The 25,714-nt window shown below is 40.8% G+C and overlaps 1 protein-coding gene across 13 annotated transcripts in view; it reads left to right on the forward strand.

Moving 5' to 3' along the window:
• The window catches only part of RASAL2 (RAS protein activator like 2), a 416,913-nt gene that overhangs the window by 341,230 nt on the left and 49,969 nt on the right, over positions 1-25,714 (forward strand). For all 13 annotated transcript variants that reach the window (XM_051856990.3, XM_051856991.3, XM_089336816.1 and 10 more), the window contains one exon: positions 4,838-4,947. In XM_051856990.3, coding sequence (XP_051712950.2) covers positions 4,838-4,947 — 110 coding nt within the window. The remainder of the gene's footprint in view (positions 1-4,837; positions 4,948-25,714) is intronic.

Below are 25,714 nucleotides of genomic sequence, written 5' to 3' on the forward strand. Positions count from 1 at the left end.
TGTCTAACATTAATTTGGGAAAAATCTCAGTCATTTTAGTTACTTTCCCTAGTTCTTTTTCTCCTCTCCTTTTTTTTAAAAAAAGATTTATTTATTTGTTTATTTGAAAGGCAGAGCAACAGAGAAAAGATGGGACAGAGAGAGATCTTCCACCTGCTGTTTCACTCCCCAGGTGGCCACAATCGTAGGCCAGGCAGAAGCCAGGAGCCAGGAATTCCATCTAAGTCTCCCACAGGTGGCAGGGGCCCAAGAACTAAGACCATCTTCTGCTGCCTTCCCAGGAACTTTAGCAGGAAGCTGGATCAGGAGCAGAGTAGCCAGCACTCAAACTAGCAGTTGCATATGGGATGCTGGGTAGCAAGCATGTGACACCTGTTAACAATTATCCCATGGTCTTTGGATATTCTGTTCTGATTTTCCAGTTTTTACACTCTTTGTTTTTCAGTTTTGGAGGTTTCTGTTGATACATCCTCATGTGCAGAAATTCTTTCCTCAGCGATGTCCAGTCTACATGCATATTTGTATTTATATATATATGTGTGTGTATATATATAAGCCTATGTATATATTTATGTTTAGTATTTAAATACTGAAATTACCAACTCCATGTGCTTTATCTTTCATTATAGTTCCTGGTATAGTTCTATACAAAAATTTAAATTAAATTTTACTAAGTAATGTATTAAAATATACTGTATAATATAGTGTCACAAAAAGGTAAAGGTAAAGTAGTAAATAAGTGAGCATCTGTCAGTGTATTCTCAGTGTAATACACAACCACATTTTGTTAGAAAGGGTGGTAAAAATGCTATCTTAAATATTAAAGTGACCATATTAAGTGTTAAAGTGATCATATAGATAGGATTAATATTTAAGGGATCATATAAATAAGATCAAATATCTGGCAATAATAATAGATAGAATTAACAAGGAGAGAATGTTCCAACATGGGAAGCAGTCCATGCAGCAGACTCACAGAATGATAATCACTCTAAACAGCACTCTGACCTCAGAATCAGCCCTTAAGGCATTCTGGTCTGGCTGTAAAGCTCATGAGAGCATTTCAGGCATGGAATGCCAAGACACTGTGGCAAAAAATGTCCTACATGAAGGATCTCTGTGAGAGAGACCTAAGTGGAAAGAAGTGACCATCAAAGAAGGATGTACTTTTCTCTGAAAAGAGGAGAGAACTTCCACTTTGCTTATGGCCTTGCCTAAATACTGATGGAGATTGTGGATTCAAAAGTCTTTCATAGCCTTGGCAGCTCATGTCAGGGGCCTCGGGTGATCCCTGACATGATGCATAAGAGTTAAATTAATAACAGGAGTCACTGTGCACTTACTCCCCATGCAGGACTTCTATTGCAATGAGTTACATTATGAGAATTAACAGTAAAACTTTTTCTCAAACAGTTTTTGTGTGTGTGTGTATGTGTGCAAATTGTTGTATAAAGTTAATTGTAAATGAATCTTAATGGAGAATGGGACTGGGAATGGGAGAGGGAGGAGGAGGTGGGGTGGGAGTGGAGGTGGCAGAGTGGGTATAGTGAGAAGAATCACTATATTCCTCAAGTTATACTTATGAAATTTGTAATTTTTTTTGACAGAGTGGACAGTGAGAGAAAGAGACAGAGAGAAAGGTCTTTCCTTGCCGTTGGTTCACCCTCCAATGGCCGCCACGGCTGGCGCACTATGGCCGGCGCACCACGCTGATCTGATGGCAGGAGCCAGGTACTTATCCTGGTCTCCCATGGGGTGCAGGGCCCAAGCACTTGGGCCATCCTCCACTGCACTCCCGGGCCACAGCAGAGAGCTGGCCTGGAAGAGGGGCAACTGGGACAGAATCCGGCGCCCTGACCGGGACTAGAACCCGGTGTGCTGGCACCGCAAGGCGGAGGATTAGCCTAGTGAGCTGCAGCGCCGGCAATGAAATTTGCATTCATTAAATAAAATATTTCTTTGGGAAAAAAATAAGGGAAATGGAGTGTGAGGTATATGGAAACTCTGTCTTGTCTTTGTAACTTTGCTTAAATCTATTTCAAAATGAAAAACTATTTTTCAAAAAAAAAAAAAAAAAAGAAAGAAAAGTACTTATATATTATATTCAGTCAGGTCCCTGAGCTAGATCTCAGCTTAGGGCAGAGGTTTTTTTAACCAACCTCAACAATCCTACTAGAATTCTATAATCTATACTTATGTCCCATAGAAAATAATAGAGAAAGTCTTTATGCTGGAGGGCTAATGACAGTGATTGTCTCTGATGGTGCTGAGATTGTATAGGATGAGCAGGCAAATGCCTCTTTCTAAGAAATACAATACTTTTTAAAATAGCCTTTTTCTCTCCCCCTCCAGTTTCTATACACCTGTAATAAGCTACAGTAAACAAGAATCTAGGGAAAGCCTGTGTGCTATTTTCTGTGAGTTTTTACAATTACTCTTTGGGTGGCAAGAACAAGATGTAATGTAAGTATTTTTCTTCAGTGACCTCAATAGTTCTATTCAAATGTTTGTTTATATTTTTCTCTAATTAAAGGAGTAACACATGAGTTTGAAAAACACTTGAGTTGGTAAAGCATTATAGTAGTCTATACTGGTGTTCACCAGCTATTTCTGGTTCTCTTCCTAGGTATGTGGTAGGATTGTACAACCCTTCCCTTTTTAAGTTAGGGCAGTGCTGTGACTTTTTGTGTCTAATGAAATGAGAACAGAAGTAACGTGAAACTTTAAAAACTAGTACATGATTTGCTGCATTACCTTTATCGTACTGCAGTAACTATGGAAGCACAGAAATGGAGTCTCCATTCTTGTGTGATGAAGTAAAGACTACGTAGAGTAGGACCTCACCCTCTCAGCTAACTTGCTCAGGGACATGGAGCATGTATTATGCCACAAGGATTATGAGAGGTATGGTCTCAGCATAGCCTACTTTATGGAGGAGTGTAGTCTTCACATCAAAACAGTGAGTTCTGATGGCAACTAAAGTATAAAAGATCTGATGGGTTGGCCCCGTATTCTTTTGGGGAGGGAATATTTATTGTACATACTTGTCTATGATAATATTCATCTCAAGATGATCACACAGAGTCATTTTTACATGTCAACATCTTTTTCTTTGAAGTTAAGCTTTTCCCCAAGGCGTTTTAAAATACTTCTGTAAGTATCCTTCCACCTGCCAATATTAGTATTGTAAGATTCTTTAAAGTAGTAGCCCTCACTACAGTATGTATCCTTTTGTCAACAGATTTTGTTGAGGATGCATTTATTTCAGATGCTGCATCTAAGAAGACGTTCAGGGGACTCCAGAAAGATTGGAGGAAGTAGCTGGAAGCAAGCAGGGATCTAAGACTGTGAAGCACTTTGTTCTTTGAAGTCCAACTGCTTTAATGATTAAAAAAATTATCTCTTTTATAATAATTTGGCTATATTTAAAGCTTAACTCTTAAATACTATATCTGTTGGTGAGCTGGATTAGATGTTAACACTTTTAAGCTTACCACCACATTACCTTATGCTACTTAGTTATCTTTATTTTTTCAGCCCTTATAATAAAACTTCTCTTCTTAGTAGCAGAATATTTCAGTTCCTCCAGTATACAAGTACCCGTTCTTATTTTTTACTAAGATCTATTTTCAATTAACGTTATACATATATGAGTAACTCTGTACTAAGTAAAGAATTCCACAAATTGTATGCAAAAAAAATTGCTCTTCAGCAGTGGACAAGGGCTATTCAAAGTCATTGAATCTCAAAGTATTAATTTCACTTCTGTAGATTACCTTTTAAGTGCTCTATTAGTTATCACAGATCAGGGAGAACATATGGTATTTGCCCTTTTGGGACTGGCTTATTTCACTTAGTATGATGTTCTCCAGTTTCATCCATTTTGTTGCAAATGAGAGAATTTTGTTTGTTTTACCACTGTGTGTATTCAATGGTGTAAATATCCCATAATTTCTTTATCCAGTCTTCAGTTGACAGACATTGGGTTGATTCCATGTCTTAGCTATTGTGAATTGAGCTGCAATAAACACAGGGGTACAGATAACTCTTTCACATGATGATCTCATTTCCCTTGGGTAAATTTCCAGGAGTAGGATGGCTGGGTCATATGGTAGTCTGTATTCAGATTTTTGAGGTATCTCCATACTGTCTTCCACAGTGGCTTTACCAGTTTACATTCCCACCAACGGTGGATTAGGGTACCATTTTCCCTACATCGACACCAGCATTTGTTGTTTGTTGATTTCTGTATGAGAGCCATTCTAACAGGGTGAGGTGAAACTTCATTGTTTTGATTTGCATTGCCCTGATGGCTACTGATCCTGAGCATTTTTTCACGTGACTGTTGGCCATTTGGATTTCCTCTTTTGGAAAATGCCTGTTTAACTCCTTTACCCATTTCTTAACTGGGTCGTTTGTTTTGTTCTTGTTGAATTTCTTGATCTCTTTATATATTCTGGTTATTAATCCTTTATCAGTTGCATAATTTGCAGATAACTTCTATTCTGTCGGTTGCCTCTTTACTTTGCTGATTGTTTCTTTTGCAGTACAGAAGCTTCTCAACTTGATGTAATCCCATTTGTCAATTTTGTATGTCATCAATTTTAATTATCCCAGTTATTGCAGAAAAAAATTGTCATCACATTACCAGCTTTTTTCAAGTAATTATAATTTATAAAATAACAAACTAAAGGCTAGGTTTTCTTTATGCTCTTTATTAGAAAAATCGAAGCTAATGCAAAAGTCTAAAATCTTTTGCAAAGACAGTGGACAGTGCAGAAGAGTAAGATTCTATTTTTGGTTCTCTCTCCCATCACCATCTACCTTTTCATTCCAGGGTTTCTTCAGCAAGCGTCTGAAAGGCTCCATCAAGAGGACCAAAAGCCAATCAAAGCTTGACAGAAACACAAGTTTCCGGCTTCCATCCCTTCGTAACACAGATGACAGGTAGGAAGCTGATGTGGTTAAAACAGAAAGCAGCTTCAGAGTGGAATTTGATGAGGCGTTTTGTTCTTCCCTAACCTTGCATCAAGACAATTAGATCCAATACAAAAGTTACTTTTTTGTATTGTTCATAGTAAGGTATAAATTGTTGGCTCAAATGCCTAACCAGTTTAAAAATATTACAATATGGAAGAGCTTGTAGATGCATGAGAAGTAATTTAAGAACCAGTGCTGTTTCTATGGCATCAAGCTCTAGTAGTCAGAGGTGTATGCTTTTTAATTGGTAGGATGAAGATGACAATAGCCAACATTTTTTGAGCACTGTACTGGATGCTTTATATACATTGTCTTGTTTAATCATGATAATGACCCTATGTAATAAGTACTATTATTGTCCCTATTTTATAGATGAAGAATCTGAGGTACAGAGAAGTTGAGTAATATTGCCTATGGACATATAACCAGTAAATAGCAAAAACCACATTTGAACTTGGGCGATTTGACTGCAGAGACTGTTCTTCACTGTTTTCTTGTTCTGTGTGTACAGCATATAGGAGCAGTGTTGTTAGTCTACAGTTACATCTAAAAGACATACAATGAAAAGGAAGCATGGATTTCAGTAATTAGCACTACTAGCTTGGGTAAATCTCAGACATATAGCTCACTGAGGATAACATCCTTCTAAAGTTATTAAGTGTATCCTAAGACATATTTTTAGTACTTCATGTCTCCATAATCTTCAAAATTTTGGAAATAGTGCTTTTTGTATAAGCATATCATCACAAATGCTGATATTTATTAAGTGCTTACTATGTATGTGCAAAGTACTTTAAATGTAATTTCTGATTTACAGCAACCCCAGATATTATTATTACCTCACTTTATATGTGAGGGACTGAGGTGTAAAGACATTGAGACATTTGCCTAGGTCACACGGATAGCAAATAGTAAAGCTTGAATTTTAACTCGAGTCTGCCTCTCCATATTTGATATCCTTATTTTATACTTTGAGGTGTTTTTTATTGTTATTTGTTTTGTCTTACTTTCACTAAGTGAAATGCATTATTTTCACTTATCTGCCTAACAGAAATAAAAGTCATTGCTTTGCCATGCAGAGAACTACTGTCCTTGCTTGAGATGAAGGAACTTGTCCTCCATCCTGACTCGATGAGGGAGTGCCGTTGTATTAGCGCTTTTTGTCTCTGAACCCTGCTGAAGATGCTCTTTGAGGTTACAAGTCCATTCCAGTTTGATGTGTAATTGTATTGCTAATTATCTGTTTCATGTCTGTTTATTTTAAAGTAATTGTTAAAAAATTGATTTTCTTCTCATATATTATCCTTAGTTTATTATTATTCTACAGTTTTCAACGTTCCAGGAATTAAAAATATTTTGAGTTGTAGATAAATCTTACTAATATAGAATGTCAGATTTTCTTTAGAATATAGACTTTTTAAGAACAAAGATGTTGGGGCTGGCATTGTGGCGCAGCAGGTCAAACCACTACCTGTGATGCTGACATCCTCTATGAGTGCAAGTTCATATCCCGGCTTTTCCGCTTCCAATCCAACTCCCTGCTAAAGCTTCTAGGAAAGCAGCAAAAGATGGCCCGAGTTTTTGGTCCCCTGCCACCCACTTTGGAGAATCAGATGGTGTTTCTGGCTCCTGGCTTCAGTCTGGCCCCACCCTGGCCATTGTGTTCATTTGGGGAGTGAATGAGTGGATAGAAGATAAATGTGTGTTTATATGTGTGTGTGTATCCATGTCCCTCTGTCTGTAACTCTGCCTTTCAAATAACTAACTCTTAAAAAAAAAAAAAAAGGATGTTGTATAGCAATTAAACATTCAATAGCCAGTTTCTTAAACTCTGCAGGATCATGTGGAAAAATTGGAAGACAAGGAGAAGGGTTTTTTATACATATATTTTATTTCTTAACTCTGTATTAAATATTACCTTCTGTGCTTGCTCCAATTCCATGTTGCTTTAGATAGCCCATGGGAATTCTTTGATTGAATTACTAAGAGATTATATTCTCCTGGAGTCTCTTATATTGCTCTTACATAGTTGCTGCGTTGTTAGCTTTTCCAGTGACCTAAATTTATAATATATGATTTCCATGCTGCTATGCTTCAGTCAGTAGCAGTATCTGTGCATCCTAAACATGGCACAATAAAACAGTACTACTATATTTCAAATATTAGATAATCATCCTTTTTGTAAAAAAAAATCCATTTGCATTACAGAGGTTCCTGGACAGAGAATTTTCCAAAACTGTATTCTTCTTGCATCAGGATGTACTAACTAGAATTTAAATGTATTACATTTAAAAATTAGAATTTCTTATCTTCAGTCATCTGAAGACACAGAAAACTAGAACTGTGGTACAAGGTATTAATCAACTGGGTTATTTGAATTAGTGCCCTTATGGTGTGACCAGATTTTCCAAGGACCTCTGGATTTCTTGGGTCATATGTACCGATTGAAGAAGTCATGCCTTTTCTTCCAAAATGGAATATAGTGTTTAATAGCAAACTATTTCTATTTTTATATCCAATCTACAGAAATGGTAATCAAATGCAGTAAGCAGCCTTTTTTTCCCCAATGTATAAATTGTACAGAATGTGCCTAAGTGTTCATTGTTGGAGAGAAAGTTTTAGTATCTAAGTAGCGAGAATAAAATTACAGTTCCTTTTCATCTTGTCCATCTCCCCACATAAATAACCTCATTAACTCTTAGTGTATTTTCCAACCTCATTTAAAATCCAGGGGCAGATACTTGGCAGAGCTGTCATAGCACCACTTGGGATGCCTGAATGCCATATCAGTGTATCTGGGTTCAAGCCCCAGCTCTGCTCCTGGTTCCAGCTGTTGCACACCATAGGCGGGAGCAGCTGATGGCTCAATCACTTGGCTCCCTGCCACCCATGTGGGAGGTCCAGTTAGACTTCCAGCTCCTGACTTCAGCCTGGCCCAGTCCCAGCTGATGAATATCTCTGCTCTCTCCCCTTTTCAAATAAAAAAATAAAATAAAATGTAAATGTCCATAATACTCATACATCTATCCATGTGTATATGTTGCATGTTTTTATAAAAGCAGGATCATATTGTACATATTACTCTATCGCTTGCTTGTTACTGTAAATGTTCTGTACACTTTGTTCATGAGTACATGTACACCCACATCATTCTGATTCACAGCCGCGTTCTTCATACGCTGCAGCGTCTTTAACATAATGCACTCACTTCTCTATTGAAGGGCGTTTAAATTGTTCCCTTTCTGGCATAAAATAAGGAAGTAATGCACATCTTTGAACTTGCCCCTTTTTGTGCCTGTGTGACTGGGTTAGATTTCTCAAGTGGAACATTTGGTAAAGAGAAAGTACTTACCAAATTGTCCTTCAAAAAAGCTGTATTCATTTTCATTCCCACCACCAGGTTAAAATTACCTTTATCCTTCAAACAACTTTTTAATTTAACCAATGTGAGGAATGAATAATAGAAGTCCTGCTGCAGTATTTATTATGTGCCAGATGCTCTTCCAAGCACTTTACACATCTGCCGTATTTAATGATCACTACTGCTCCACGGGGTAGTTGCTCTAATAACCCCCATTTTGAAGATGAGAACACTTAGATAGGGCAACCAATAAAGTACCTGAATTCATACACCTTAGACAATGGCAGAACCAAGGTTAATACCCAGGCAAGTTCTAGACCTGAATTCATACACCTTAGACAATGGCAGAACCAAGGTTAATACCCAGGCAAGTTCTAGACCTGAATTCATACACCTTAGACAATGGCAGAACCAAGGTTAATACCCAGGCAAGTTCTAGAGTCTGTGTTCTTAACCTTTACTGCATATTGCTTCTCATATGAATGGAGGGGGGGCATTATTTTGTCTTAACTTGTATTTTGCTAATGTTTACTTTCCTGAACATCCTTTCTCGCATGTTCTTCTGTGACTTGCCTGTTCATTTCCTTAGCTCATTTTCTGTTGAATTATTTATCCTTTTTCTTTTCAGAGTGGTACTTTTTATTATTGGTTTGCATGTTGCTAAACTTATTTCCTAATCTGTTTCTTGTATTTTAAAATCATGTCTTTGAATTATACTGATGTTTTAGATTTTCCGTTGGTCCAATCTATCAGTCTTTTTCTTTGTGACCAGGCTTACCTAGTCAAGTTTGATCAAAACTAAACGATCCCTGCACTAAAGAGTCCAGGGAAATGTTTCTCACTAAATTCTTAATGCTGCTATGCAGATCACCTTATCTCTGCCTGAGTCAAAAGGAAAAAATATTCTATCCAGACATTCCCAGAGAATAATGAAATAGTGAGTATGATAACTGCATACTTTATCTGCCTCACACCATTTTTAAAAGATAAAACTGTTCTCTTCAGGTCTGAATTAATGCTTTAAGGTGGCAGGAAAGCATTCTTAAATGAATTAATTTTATTTAAGGAAAGTTTACTTCACGGAGTAAGCTGTGCAAAGTGCCGTACAGCATTTTAACACGCAGACTTGATTGATCACTAAGACCTCAATGGCTCCCGGTTTGTCTTGCCAATAATCCACAAGTCATAAACTCTTATGAGATCATGGTAGAATTTGATACCAATTGTGCTTTGTGGCTCACTTTAAAAATGGTCTTTAAACTCAAATTTTCCAATGTGAGGCATAGTTATAAGAAGTAAAATTTTGCTAAATAATATCAAATTTCTTGATATCAAATTTATGACAGTTGCATACAAGCTAGCATGGCTTGTGCTGCAAGCAGATATAGACCCAGAGTCTCAGCTCCCACCCTCAGGGAGTCCATGAGAGATAAACGCCCCCAGAGGAAATGGCATAGGTGAATTGGGAAAGAACTTAGAGGGCCACGGTATGTGAGTCGAACCTTAAAGAACAGATACAATTTGGACATAGAAACAGACACAGGAAGAAAGCTTATCTTACAGTGTAAATAATGAACTATAGAAGTGTTGCAAATTACAGAGTTTGAAGAGAAATACTGATTAGTTCACGATGTGTAAAGGGCAGAGTAGGAATTAAGATTAGAAAGATGAAGATTCCATTCTTAAATTTTATTTCGAATTTTATTTATTTGATAGGCAGAGACAGATAAACAGAAAGTTCCCATCTGCTCGTTCACTTTACAAATGCCCATAATAGCTGAGGCTGGGCGAGGTCAAACCAGGAGCTGGGAATTCAGCCCAGGTCTTCCATGTGGGTGGCAGGCACCCACCTACTTGAGCACCCACCTGCTGCCTTGCAGGGGGCACGTTAGCTAGAAGCTGGAATCAGAAGGAGAGCTGGGGTTGAACCAGGCACTGTGATACAGAATGTCGGCGTACTAACTGGCAGTGACTAGGCCAAATGCCTGCCCCAAGTTTCTGGTTTTTAAGTTGATAAGAAAATTGTTGTTTTTATTTTTCTTACAGATTATTAACATAAGAAAGAGAAATATAAACTCTATCTTTGATGAAACTAGGAAAAATCTGAATAATAGATTACTTAAAATTAGAGGACAATCAGATGTAGTTGCAATTCTGAAAATAAGTCTCTATCACTTAGGATTCAAATCAGGTGCTAATTAACAGAGACCCAAGATAGTAATAGTTTTATTTTCTTTTTATTTATTTATTCATTCATTTGAAGCCAAAGCTGGACCAGGAGTATTCAGAAGAATAAATCCTGAGAGGCACTCACTCCCAGGTGAATGCATGGCTGAGAGTTTCCAGTGAACACACAGCAGAGAGAGAGCACCTTCCTTTATAGACTAGCGGTCAATATAGTACAAAGTGGTGGGAAGGGGCTTGGGGCCTGAGCTAAAACTGTGATGCTATGCTAGAGGGAGAGCTTAGGCTAGTTTTTTTTTTTTTCTCCCAGAAAGCTTTTATTTAAGGAATTCAAATTTCATACATTTCATAATTACAACTTTAGGAACATGGTATTCCTAAATTCCTAAATCACATCATATCCACACTCCCACCCCCTTCCTCCTCCCTCTCCTATTCCCATTCTTATTCTTTACTAAGATCTATTTTCAATTAACTTTATATACATATGATTAACTCTGTGTTAAGTAGAGTTCAACAAATAGTATAAAAAAAATTGTTCTTCAATCTTTGAGACAAGCACTGTTCAAAGTCATTGCTTCTCAAAGTGTCAATTTCACTTCTGTAGATTGCCTTTTAGGAGCTCTATTAGTTATCACAGGCCAGGGAGAACATATGTTATTTGTCCTTTTGGGACTGGCTTATTTCACTTAGTATGATGCTCCCCATTTTCATCCATTATATTGCAAATGACGGGATTTTATTTTTTTGACACTGTATAGTATTCCATGGTGCTCATGTCCCATAATTTCTTTATCCAGTCTTCAGTTGACAGACATTGGGTTGATTCCCTGTCTTAGCTATTATGAATTGAGCTGCAATAAACATGGGGTAGAGATAACTCTTTCATGTGCTGATTTCATTTCCCTTGAGTGAATAACCCAGGAGTGGGATGCCTGGGTCATATAGTAGGTCTGTATTCAGATTTCTGAGGTATCTCTATACTGTCTTCCACAGTGGTTTTACCAGTTTACATTCTCACGAACAGTGCATTAGGGTTCCTTTTTCCCCATTTGTTGTTTGTGGATTTCTGCATGGAAGCCATCCTAATGGGAGTGAGGTGAAACTTGTCATTTTGATTTGCATTTCCATGAAAGCTAGTGATCCTGAGCATTTTTTATGTGTCTGTGGATTCGTTCTGAGAGAAGCGCAGTGGGGGCAAGAGGTGCAGAGTCATGACACAGACATTGGGAGTTGGGTAAAAGCAGGCTAGAGGAGAGCAGTTCGCAGACTCATTTATTTCAGTTGGTGCAGCAGCTTATATAGCCAAGGCAGCCAATCTGGTCAAGGGGTGGGTTATGCTGCAACCAATCACTGCCTGTTGCCAGGCAGGCTCCTTTGCCAGGTGGGTTCCACTGCCATTTCCTGAGTAACTGATGCCCACTTGCCAGCACCATCTTGGCACATCCTTCTCATTTTACCACATTGGGCCATTTGGATTTTCTCTTTTGAAAAATGCCTGTTTATGTCCTTTGCCCTTTTCTTAACTGGGTTGTTTGTTTTGCTCTTGTTGAGTTTCTTAATCTCTTTATATGTTCTGGTTACTAATTATTTATCAGTTGCATAGATTACAGATAATTATTCACATTCTGTCAGTTGCCTCTACATTTTGCTGAGTGTATTTTTTTTTCTTTTTCAGTACAGAAGCTTCTCAATTTGATGTAATCCTGTTTGTCAATTTTGGCTTTGATTGCCTGTGCCTCTGGAGTATTTTCCAAGAACTCTTTGCCTATGCCAATGTCTTGTAGGGTTTACCCAATGTTCTCTAGTAATTTGATAGTATTGGGTCCATTTTGAATGTATTTTTGTGTAAGGTATAAGGTGGGGTCTTGTTTCATACTTCTGCATGTGGAGATCCACTATTCCCACTACCATTTGTTGAAGAGACTGTTCTTACTCCAGGGATTGATTTTAGTTCCTTTGTCAATAAGTTGGTTATAGATGCATGGATTGATTTGTGGCATTTCTGTTCTGTTCCATTGGTCTTTGCATCTGTTTTTGGACCAGTACCAGGCTGTTCTGATTATAACTGCCCTGTATTATGTCTTGATATCTGGTATTGTGATACCTCCAGCTTTGTTTTTGTTGTATAAGATTGCTTTAGCTATTGGGGGCTTCTTGTATTGCCATATGAATTTTGGCAGCATTTTTTCTATATCTGAGAAGAATGTCCTTGGTATTTTGATTGGTATCACATTGAATCTGTAAATTGCTTTTGGTAGTATGGACATTTTTGGGATACTGATTCTTCGAATCCATGAACATGGAAGATTTTTAATTTTTTTGTATCCTCTATTTCTTTCTTTACTGTTTTGAAATTCTCATTGTAGAATGCTTTGACATCCGTGGCTAAATGTATTACAAGGTTGTTGATTTTTTTTTTTTTTGTAGCTATTGTGAATGGGATTGATCTTAGAAAATCTTTCTCAGCCATGGCAAAGTACACAAAGGCTGTTGATTTTTGTGTGTTGATTTTATATCCTGTCACTTTACCAAATTCTTCTATGAGTTCCAGTAGTCTCTTAGTGGAGTCTTTTGGATCTCCTATATATATAATCATGTCATCTGGAAATAGGAATAGTTTGACTTCCTCCTTCCCAATTTGTATTCCTTTAGTTTTTTCTTTTTCTTGCCTAATGGCTCTGGCTAAAACTTCCAGAACTATGTTGAATAGCAGTGGTAAGACTGGGTATCCTTGTCTGGTTCTGGATATCAGTGGGAATGCTTACAACTTTTCCCTACTCAATAGGACATTGGCTGTTGCTTTTTCATAAACTGCCTTGTGTTGAGGAATGTCCCTTCTATACCCAGTTTGCTTCGAGTTTTCATCATGAAAGAGTGTTGTATTTTATCAAATGCTTTCTCTGCATCTATTGAGATAATCATATGATTTTTCTTCTTCAGTTTGTTAATGTGATGTGTCACATTTATTGATTTGCAAATGTTGAACCATCCCTGCATACCAGGGATAAATCCCACTTGGTCTGGATAAATGATCTTTCAGATGTGTTGTTGAATCCAATTAGGTAGTATTGTGTTTAGGATTTTTGCATCTATGTTTGTCAGGGAAATTGGTCTGTAGTTATCTTTCTCTGTTGTATCTTTTTCAGGTTTAGGAATTAAGGTGATGCTGGCTTCATAGAAAGAGTTTGGGAGGATTCCCTCCTTTTGAGTTATTTTGAATAGCTCGAGAAGAATTGGAGTTAGTTCTTCTTACAATGTCTGGTAGAATTCAGCATTAAAGCCTTCTGGTCCTGGACTTTTCTTTGTTGAGAGAGTCTTTGTTACTGATTCATTTTCTGTCTTAGTAATGGGTCTGTTTAGGTTTTCTATATCTCCATGGCTCAATTTAGGTAAGTTGTATGTATCTAGGAATCCATCCATATTTTCTAGGTTTCCCAGTTTATTGTCATACAGCTTTTTGTAGTTATTTCTGATGATTCTTTTTTATTTCTGTCTATTGTTACATTTCCATTTTCATCTCTAATTTTATCAATTTGTGTCTTCTCCTTCCTTTTTTGGTTACTTGGGCTAATGGTGTGTCAGTTTTGTTTATTTCTTCATAAAACCAGCTCTTCATTTTGCTCATCTTTGTATTACTTTTTGTTTCAATTTTGTTTATTTTTTCTCTAATTTTAATTATTTCTTTTCTCCTACTAGTTTTGGCTTTAGTTTGATCTTGTTTTTCTAGGTCCTTGAGATGCATTGATAACTCATTTATTTTGTGCCTTTCCAATTTCTTGATGTAGGCACCAATTGCTATAAACTTTCCTCTTAACACTGTTTTTGCTGTATCCTGTAAGTTTTGATATGTTGTATTGTTGTCTTCATTTGTTTCCAGAAATTTTTTAAAAAGATTTATTTATTTCTTTGAAAGGCTGAGTTACACAGAGATAGGAGAGGGAGAGAGAGAGAAAGAGAGAGGTATCTTCCATCCACTGGTTCACTCCCCAAATGGCCGCAACAGCCAGAGCTGCACCAATCTGAAGCCAGGAGCCAGGAGCTTCTTCCAGGTCTCCCACACAGGTGCAGGGGCCCATGGACTTGGGTCATCTTCCACTACTTTCCCAGGCCATAGCAGGGAGCTCAATTGGAAGTGAAGCAGCCGGGTCTCAAACGGCACCCATGTGGAATGCCAGCACTGTGGGCAGCAGCTTTACCCACTAAACCACAGCACCAGCCCCCCGAAATTTTTTGATTTCTTCAATGACCCATTTTTCATTCAGAAGCATGTTGTTCAGGTTCCATGTGTTAGCATGTGTTCTAGAGATTCCTGAGTTGATTTTCAGCTTCATTCCATTGTGGTCAGAGAAGATGGTTTTTGAATTTGCTGAGATTTGTGTTATGGCCTAGCATGTGATCAATCCTAGAGAAAGTTCCATGTTCTGGTGAGAAGAATGTGTATTCTATAGCTGTAGGATGGAAAGTTCTGTAGATATCTGTTAGGTTCATTTGGTCTGTAGTGTCAATCAACTCTGCTGTTTCCTTGCTGATTTTCTATCCGGTTGATCTGTCCATTGCTGAAAGTGGGTTTTGAAGTCCCCTATGGGGCTGGCGCTGTGGCGTAGTGGGTAAAGCCACTGCCTGCAGTGCCAGCATCCCATATGGGCACCGGTTCAAGTCCCGGATGCTCCACTTCCAATCTAGCTCTCTGCTGTGGCTGGAAGATCAGTAGAAGTTGGCCCAAGTCCTTGGACCCCTGCACCTGTGTGGGGGACCCGGAGGAAGCTCCTGGCTTTGGATCCGTGCAGCTTCAGCCATTGTGGCCAGTTGGGGAGTGAACCAGCAGATGGAAAGTCCCCTATGAGAGTAATGATTTTAAACACAACAGAATTACTTTTGCCTCACATAAAAGAAGTCTGAAGGTAGACAGTCCAGACCAGCTCTGCTGTTCTTAGGATTTGCATGGATCTCTCTAAGAAGGTAACTACTAGAACTCTAACCTTGACATCCATGATTCAGACACTGGAAAAGAAGGGCCTATAAGACAGCCCTGACTTCCAACCCCCATAGAAACATTATTCAGTACACCCAAAGTGGTAATGATTGAAATGTCCATCAGCTGATGAAAGGATAAGCAAATATGATGTATTCATTCCATGGAATGTTAGCCAATCACAAAAAGGAAGATACATGCTACAATGTGTTTGAGTATTTTCAACCTTGAAAACATTATTCTAAATGAAAGAAGCCTGTCACCAATAACTATATATTATACATGTGTGATTCCTTTTATATGAAACTGAAATGTCCAGAATAGACAGGTCATTGCCAGAGGCTGGGAATGTGGGGCAGGGGAAAGTAATGGATGAAGAATGACTTCTCATGGGTGTGAGATTTCCTTTTGAATTTATAAAAATAGTTTAAGCTTAGATTATGGTAATGATTGCACAAGTCTGACTATATTGAAATTTGTATACTTTAAATGGGTTGACTTTGGGCCTGGCGCCATGGCTCATTTGGTTAATCCTCCGCCTGCGGCACTGGCATCCCATATGGATGCCCGTTGTAGTCCCGGTTGCTGCTCTTCCAGTCCAGCTCTCTGCTGTGGCCCGGGAAGGCAGTGGAGGATGGCCCAAGTGTTTGGGCCCTGCACCCGCATGGGAGACCAGAAAGAAGCATCTGGTTCCTGGCTTCAGATTGGCGCAGTGCCGGCAATAGCGGCCATTTGGGGAGTGAAGCAACGGAAGGAAGACTTTTCTCTCTCTTTCTCTCTCTCTCTCTCTCTCACTGTCTATAACTCTACCTGTCAAATAAAAAAAAAAATGGGTTGACTTTTTGGTATGTGAATTCTGTCTCAATAAAGATGTTCAAAGAACAAACAGTTGTCCAGGAAGCGCTCCACAAAGAAGCTCGTTAGCCCATGAGCCCGGTTTCAGCACACAGAACTTCCCCTGAGCCTTTCAGTGCTTCACTTACACGGATAGCCAAGCACCTGTGGGTATTGGAAAAAGCCTCCAACTTGACAGAGACCAAAACAAATATAAGGTGGGAGGGAAGAATCCAGGAAAAAGAGACAGCACATGGAGCCAGAAACAACTTCACAAGGACAGTGAATATTTTCAAAAGGTAAAGTTAGATATTGATGAAACAATAACAGTATGCTATAAAAGGAAAATCGATGTGGAACAGAGAGATCTTGGAAATTAAAATGATAAAAGTCAAATTTCATTTTCCTAGAAAGTAGAACAGAAAATGGGAGAATTAACCCAGAGAATTCTAGAAAAATATAAAAAAGAAGAAAATTATTAAATAATAGAAGAAAATTTCCTAAAACAGAATGTTCAGATTGAAAGGCCTTCAAATTCCCAACACAGTGAATTAGAAAAAGATATACTGGGGCCATAGTGGGCACGGTGTGGCATAGTGGATTAAGACTCCACCTGGGCCGGCGCCACGGCTCAGTAGGCTAATCCTCTGCCTTGCGGCGCCGGGGCACCGGATTCTGTCCCCGTTGCCCCTCTTCCAGGCCAGCTCTCTGCTGTGGCCAGGGAGTGCAGTGGAGGATGGCCCAAGTACTTGGGCCCTGCACCCCATGGGAGACCAGGAGAAGCACCTGGCTTCTGCCTTCAGATAGGTGTGGTGCGCCGGCCGCAGTGCGCCGGCCGCGGTGGCCATTGGAGGGTGAACCAACGGCAAAGGAAGACCTTTCTCTCTGTCTCTCTCTCTCTCTCACTGTCCACTCTGCCTGTCAAAAAAAAAAAAAAAAGACTCCACCTGCGGTGCTGGCATCCCATACAGGTGTCCGATTGAGCCCAGCTGCTCCTCTTCCCATCCAGCTCTCTGCTGTGGCCTGGAAAAGCAGTGGAGGATGGCCCAAGCACTTGGACCCCTGCATCTGTGCAGGAGACCCAGAGGAAGCTCCTGGCTTCAGATAGGCCCAGCTCTGACCGTTTTGACCATTTAGGGAGTGGACCAGTGAATGTAAGACCTTTCTCTTTGTGTCTGTCTGTCTGTCTGTCTCTCTCTCTCTAGCTCTTCAGTGTTTGTAACACTAAAGCTTAAAAAAATACAACAACTCGTAGAGATGGGTATTTAGCCTAGGAGTTAAGCTGCTGGTTAGAATACCCACATCCCACACTGGAGTACCTGGGTTCAGTACCCAATTCTGGCTTCTAACTACAACTTCCTGCTAGTGTGGACCGTGGGAGTCAGCAGTGATGGCTCAGGTGGTTGGGTCCCTGCCATCCCACGTGCAAGACTTGAATTGAGTGCCTAGCTCAGTTTCAGCCCGCTCAGTTCTGGTCATTGTGGGCGTTTGAGGAGTGAACAAGTGGATACCAATCTCACTCTCTCTCTCTTTCTCTGTCTCTCTCTCCCTCTCTCCCCTTTTGTCCCCACTTCTCTCCCTTTCCACGTCCCTCCCTCTCAAGAAAACAAAACAAACAAAAACCCTTCAAAGCTTCTAGAAAGAAAAACTAGGTTGCATACATGGGAGTGTGTGTATATGCATGTGTGTGTTGGTGTGGGGGGAAGGAATAGCATTGGAATTCTCATTAAAATATTGAAATCCAGACGTCACTTGAGTAATGCCTTTAAAACTCTGAGTGCAAACTAGTCTCAACCCAGTATTCCATACCCAGGGCTGTTTTTTTGTTGTTGTTGTTTTTTACTTTTTTTTTTTTTTTTTTTTTGACAGGCAGAGTGGACAATGAGAGAGAGAGACAGAGAGAAAGGTCTTCCTTTTGCCGTTGGTTCACCCTCCAATGGCTGCCGCGGCTGGCACGCTGCGGCCGGCGCACCGCGCTGATCCGATAGCAGGAGCCAGGTGCTTCTCCTGGTCTCCCATGGGGTGCAGGGCCCAAGCACTTGGGCCATCCTCCACTGCACTCCCTGGCCACAACAGAGAGCTGGCCTGGAAGAGGGGCAACCGGGACAGAATCTGGCGCCCCGACCGGGACTAGAACCCAGTGTGCCAGCGCTGCAAGACGGAGGATTAGCCTAGTGAGCCGTGGCGCCAGCCCCCAGGGCTGTTCTTGACTTTCACACTGAAATGTTTGGATTTTAACCTCTAATAAGCAATGGGATGCCTTTATACATTTTTGAATAAGAACATGACCTATTCTGAATCAAATAGAAACAGAATTTCAGATGACTTTATTTACAGAGACTAAGTTTGGAAGCTAGCAGAAACCTATTGTAAGGCATAATGAAGCTTCTAAGGAGGATAGTGCCAGTGAGAATGGAGAGACAGAGACAAGAAAGGAGGAACATTTTGGAGGCCAAATCAATAGAAGTCACAAAGTCATCATTGTTCCAAAGTCATCTAATCAGATAAAAGCCAGTAAAGTGATTGCCTAAAACCAATAGTGGCAGTATTTCCACATTAAAGTCATGTGGGAGGGTGTGGGGCATGGGAAGCCGCCGTGGCAGTTCTGCCTATGACTCAGACAGACTTAAAACCTGAAAACAGTAGTCAGGCCTTCCAAGATTTCAAATGCCTGTCAGTTTGCTAACCTTGCTTTGGGGATGCTACTTAAATGTATCAAAGATTTAAAGCAAAGGGAAGCGTAGGGAGTAGCATTTTCTCAAGCCCTCCAAATGTCCCTTGACACTTATATCTTCAAGCCTGAGGCTCACTATCAAGAATGGTTTTAAAGTCATCTGTTTGCTCTGTGTTAGGAGATACCTAAAAGTATGTTCACTGGTAGAAGGAATTCTGGAACAATCTAATCTCTTGAGATTAGAGTTTCTTCCTTGAGTTTAGGTTCTCTTATTAATTCTCTTATTAGAATTAATTTTTTAACTTTTTATTTTGAAATTATATATTCACAAGAAGTTACAAAAATAGTACATTGAGTCCTCTAGACCCTTCTTTCAGCCGATAATGACAACTTATAACTAACATAAGGTTAGAACTAGGTGATTGGGACAGGCATTCGACCTAACTGTTAAGATGCCAGTTCTTCCCATGTCAATGTGCCTGGGTTGGAGTCCTCATCTGCTTCTGATTCCATCTTCCTGCTGATGTGCACTGGGAGGCAGCAGGTGATGGCTCAAGTGCTTGGGTCCCTGCCGGCCATGTGGGAGACCTGTGTGGAGTTCCTGACCATGGCAGGCATTTGAGGAGGGAACCAATGAGTGGGAGCTATTTCTGTCCGTGTTTCTCTGTCTCTGACTCTCTGTCTTGGTCTCTGTCTATGCCTCTCAGATTAAAAAAAATTAATAAAAATCAAACCAAGTAATTGACATTGGTACAGTAATGCATGCACTCATTTTGTGTGTATATGTGTTTCTGTATGTGGCATTCTACAGAATCTACTCTTATATGTAGATTTGTGTTCATTCATTTTACATTTTTACAAACATTGTTTATAGGATTTTCTTGTGTATGTGTGTCCCAAGAGGTTTTCACCCATGTTTTCTTCTAGAAGTTTTTTTTTTTTTTTTTTAATTTTGATCTGTGGTCTATTTAGAGTTCATACAGTTACTTTAAATAAGAGGTCTCACATCAAGATTTCTTTGGTATTCAGTATAATGTATTGATCAAAACTACAAACTTGCCTCAGCCAAGCCGATTGCAGGCAGTGTGCCTGCTGCCCACTTTGGAGAAGGAAGTGAGGGAGAGTAATGGCTCCTCGCCTCATCTGCTCTTCCTCGCCAGCTTAACCAGGGTTTTCCGTGTCCTCCCGGTCCTTGGCGAGGGGAGATAGGAAGGAGAGAAGAATGTTCGAGTACTGCCTTACCCTTCCAGGGTACTGTGTGAGCCTGAGGTGTGGTGGAGCTCACTTTCCGCCTTACGGGAATTCTGCAGAGTTCTCACTGAGGAACTCACATCTGTACGTTACTGACCTTGGCTGAGGCATTTTGATTCCGGTGCTCACTTGGAACCCTTCTCTAGGAAGGAGTTTCTTCCTGCAGGCTTCAGGTGCAAGAAAACTCCTCTGCCCTCAGCAGCTCTCCGTGTGCAGGCTGATCCAGAAGCATCAGCAGTCTCGTGCCCTGCCACCAACAGTTGGCATTTTCTCTTTAAAATTCCAAATGGATTAAACCCCACCATTTATATAGACCCTGCTCATATCCTTTGTGGGGTGCAGGGGGATGAGCTTCACAGCTTTCCCCCAAAACTGATGTCTCACAACGCATTTTCTCTTCCTTATTCTCTGACCACTTCTCATAGTCTTGATCAAACTGAGAGAGTCAAAGTCGTGAAACTGGTACCAGAATCCTTCCTTTGTCAGTGCTCCAGTTTGTCTGAATCCTTCGCTTTGGTGTGCAGTGTCTGTCTCATCGAGGTGTCTCGATTTCTGCCTCAATTGTAAGATCTCATCACGTATGGATGTAATGCGTTTGTAAATGTACATCCTTTAGCAGAACATACAACAGGCCGCAGCAGGCCCCAGCCCGTCCCTCTCAGCAGTTCTCCTGCCGTTCCCACCCTGAGCCTTTCATTCATAGTGTGTACCCTGCTGCTTCATACTTCCCTGCTTTGGGTGGTGCTCGCCCCTCTACCCAAGGCCATTTCCCATCTACACCCTGTCCTTTCTCAGGTTCACTTCTTTTTTTTTTTTTTTTTTTTTGACAGGCAGAGTGGACAGTGAGAGAGAGAGACAGAGAGAAAGGTCTTCCTTTTGCCGTTGGTTCACCCTCCAATGGCCGCCGCAGCCGGCGCACTGCGCTGATCCGATGGCAGGAGCCAGGAGCCAGGTGCTTTTCCTGGTCTCCCATGGGGTGCAGGGCCCAAGCACCTGGGCCATCCTCCACTGCACTCCCTGGCCACAGCAGAGGGCTGGCCTGGAAGAGGGGCAACCGGGACAGAATCCGGCGCCCCGACCAGGACTAGAACCCGGTGTGCCGGCGCCACTAGGCGGAGGATTAGCCTAGTGAGCCGCGGCGCCGGTCTCAGGTTCACTTCTAATATATACTCATGCAACAGTACCCATGTCACAAGTCGTTCTCTCCCTAACTTCTTTTCTGTGTTCTTCCCACATGTCACCCTAGACTAAGTGTCTGCCCCACCTGCCCACACATGGCCAACTGCATACCTTATTAGGGGTCTGGCTGTTTTCCATTGAATTTATCTTTTGTATATTTCTGCTTACTGTAGCAACTACAAGCCTAATGGTACATGCAGTCTGTTTTGTTTTTTTTTTTAAGATTTATTTATTTATTTGAAAGGCAGAGAGGCAGAGGCAGAGAGAGAGGGAGGGAGGTGTATTCCATCCACTGGTTCACTCCCCAAATGGCTGCAATAGCCAAAGCTGGGCCGATCCGAAACCGGGAGCCAGGAGATTCTTCCAGGTCTCCCACACCAGTGTTGCAGGGGCCCAAGGAGATGGGCCATCCTCCACTGCTTTCCCAGGCCATAGCAGAGAGCTGGATCAGAAGTGGAGCAGCCAGCACTCAAACCAGCACCCATATGGGATGCTGGCACTGTAGGCAGTGGCTTTACCCATTACACCATTGTGCCAACCCCAACAGTCTTTTATCCCCATCTCCTTGGACAATATCTATCCTGTTAAAGAACACAATAAATGAAATGTTGCCACAGAACAGGTGGGAAGAGTCAAAACTGACACTGTAGTTAATAAAGAAGTCTTTTTCAAAATGGTCTACTTGGATATAATGACAACTTCTCAGAAATTATTGAACTCCAGGCCATTAATTAATCAATATAGTCTAGCTATAGATTGTAGAGTTTCCCTTACCAGGTTTACTGCCATAAGCCAATTAAGGATTTCTATTTTATGAACTAAAATCCAATGGAAGTTTCCAATTTTATCATGATAGCATTTTAAATCCATTAGAATGCTTCATCCTAATAGAAAAAAAAGTCATTTTTTCACACATTTGTCCTTCCTATATTTGTATTCTTCCAGCAAAGAATACATTAAGGCTGTGGCCAGGGAGTGCAGTGGAGGATGGCCCAGGTGCTTGGGCCCTGCACCCCATGGGAGACCAGGAGAAGCACCTGGCTCCTGCCATCGGATCAGCGTGGTGCGCTGGCTGCAGCACGCCGGCTGCGGCGGCCATTGGAGGGTGAACCAACGGCAAAGGAAGACCTTTCTCTCTCTCTCTCTCTCTCTCTCTCTCTCACTGTCCACTCTGCCTGTCAAAAAAAAAAAAAAAAAAAAAGAATACATTAAGAATGGATTTCCTGATCTCAGCCAGATGACTGAGTCACGTAACATGAGGTACTAGGTACAGACATATAGCCTGCAGTTAAGATTCCAGCTAGGACACCATAGACCCCACAGCAAGATTACCTGGGTGCATGGCCAACTCTGGCTCCTGACTCCAGCTTCTTGTTCATGCAGATCCTGGGAGGCACCAGTGATGGTTCAAGTGAGTGGGTTCCTGCCACCCATGTGGGAGACCTGGATTGGAGGTCTGGCTCCCATCTTTGGCTGCCAGCTTAGCTGGGGCTGATGTGGGCATTAGGAAGTGAGCCAGCAGTTGGGAGCTGTCATACATTCTCTGTCGAATAAATGAAAATAAACACAATTTTAAATGAATTAATGCATGTCATGTCACTGAAAAGGCTCCATGTTTATGATCGTAGTCCCTTACATTTGTATAATACTGCAGTTTGTGAAATTATGAATTACTGCATTTGAGTTTCACAGTAACTGTGAGGTGTGGAAGAGAAATTTATGTTTTAACAAATGAGATAACTGAGGTTGAGAAAGAATAAATTATTTCCTTCCTGACACATTACTAGTGAGTGGTTTGAACTCATACAGATATTGAGGACTGTTGGCTTCAAGCTGAATGTTTTTTCCCAAATTTTGTTTGACTTGTGTATTGAGAGGAATCCTAACTTGTTGACAAAATAATCAAGAAACAAGGGAGAAAAAAAAGTAAAAATATACACAATAGCTCTTAATAAAAATAGAAAACTTTATGGTAATAATCAATGAATTGATGTATGGTCATAGTGTTTCCACAAGTTGAGGAAACATAAAGGTGAGTCCCTACCCCACACCTTTTATCTACTTGTTCCCCATGCCCAAAATAACTCTAAGTGAATTTTTAAAAGAAAAACTTTAAATTTTTAAAGAGGGGCCGGCGCTGTGGCACAGTAGGTTAATCCTCTCCCTGCGGCGCTGGCATCCCATATGGGCCCTGGTTCGAGTCCTGGCTGCTCCTCTTCCAGTCCAGCTCTCTGCTGTGGCCTGGAAAAGCAGTAGAAGATGGCCCAAGTCCTTGGCCCCTGCACCCACATGGGAGACTGGGAAGAAGCTCCTGTCTCCTGGCTTTGGATCGGCACACTTCCAGCCATTGCAGCCAATTGGGGAGTGAACCAGTGGATGGAAGACTGACTCTCTCTCTCTCTCTCTCTCTCTCTGCCTCTCTTCTTCTCTCTGTAACTGTGACTTTCAAATAAATAAATCTTTAAAAAGAAAAGGTATACTGGATCTATTTGTGATAAATATAAGCATATATATGCAATATGTGTGTTATATATTTGTATATAAATATACTTGGAATAAATATGTTTTAATAACTGTACAAAATATTTCTGGAAGCTCACAAAAGTTGTTTATGACATCTTCTGTAGGAGGTTCCTTTATTTTTATTCTTGGCCTTCTGTCCTTCTGAACTCTTAGCATTTTTTACAAAGAGCATTTATCGCTTTGTTGTTTATGGAAAAAGAATGGTGATTAATCTTAAAAAAAAAAAAAAAACACCTATCAACCCATGTGTCCCTCTGCTTCGCTGTTGCCACCCCTTCACAGTCTGACTTGTGGGGTTAGTCTCCACCTTCTCACATCCCATTCACTTTCTCCATTTTGTCGTCATCCCTTCACTGAAACTGCTCTTGCCAAAATCCTATTACCTCTCAGTTCCCGAATCCAGAGGCTGCTATTAATCTTGTAACATGCTTGTTAGAAGCGACAGTCCAGCCTTCTTGAAACCCCACTTCCCTGAGCTTTTACGACTTGAATCTCCTGGTTTTCCTTCTTTCTTTGAGATTCCTCAGCTCTTCTGGCAACTTTGTGATTTAATGTTAACATTCCTCAAGTTATTTTCTTAGGTGTTTTCTCAGTCTTCATGTTCTCTTTGGAATTCACTTGTACTCCCTCTCGCCCCCACCAGCACTGCCTCTCATTTCTTGTCCCTGGGAAGGACAGCACCATCTTTCGACCTAGTGTTTCAAGCCAGAACAGACTAGTCAGCCCCTCTTCCCAATGCCGCCAACATTCCAGTCCTTGAGGCCTATTTACCTCTTACATGCGTCTCAGCTCCACCCACTTCTTCCCCGTTTCTGCTTGTCCACATCATGGTCTCCCATAATCAGTGAAGTAGCCTCTTCGTCTTTCATGTTTGTCCTCTCCCTTCTCTGTCGTCCTCTCTTTCTCTTCGTCCTGCATGTTTGTCCTCTCCCTTCTCTGTCTTCCTCTCTTTCTCTTCGTCCTTCATGTTTGTCCTCTCCCTTCTCTGCCTTCCTCTCTTTCTGTCCATTCCCTAGTCGCAGTAGCAGTCCATCTGCTCAGAACCTGTGACTATCCAGTGGTCATATTGGAGTGAACCATGAGGCTTGTGAGCAGATTGAACTACACACATGTGACTGCACCTGCCATCGTGGTCTCTCTCAAGCATTATTATTCTCTTTCCCTTGTCCTCCCAGCACCCTCAAACACACACACACACACACACACACACACACCCGTGCTATACCAGAGCCCCCTGCTGAGTTCCTTCCAGGGTCTCCACACCCCAGCCTTGCAGTTCTTACAACAGGTGTTGTCATGGCTGTCCATTCCCTCTAGATGATGTCTCAGCTCCTTCAAAACCCCTCAGTCCTTAAGCTCACAGCTTCACATGACTTGGTCCTCCAAGGAACCTCTCTGAGCCCCCAACTGAAGATCCCCTAAGGAGTGCTCACTGCATTTCCTGAGTCTCATCACATGGTGTTGGAATGAATTGTTCTAAACACTGTGTGTGAGCATGTGGGAGACTTTCTTCCTCACCTTTGTATTCCTTGCATGTACCTCCAGTACAATGCCCGACACCTGCTACATCCCAGTCACTTAGAAGATGGATATATGGATTCACATACATAATTCATATATATATTCATTTATTCAACTGAAAGAGAAACTAATTCTGTCTTTTAAAATTCAGTTAGTTGTTCATACTTACATTTTCAGTAGGCACTAGCAGATTTTATTCTATTTGCAATTTAACGACAAGAAAATATGTTTT

This window comes from Oryctolagus cuniculus, chromosome 7 (assembly GCF_051225735.1).
Source record: "Oryctolagus cuniculus isolate XC-2025 breed Fujian yellow rabbit chromosome 7, ASM5122573v1, whole genome shotgun sequence".
NCBI lineage: Eukaryota > Metazoa > Chordata > Mammalia > Lagomorpha > Leporidae > Oryctolagus > Oryctolagus cuniculus.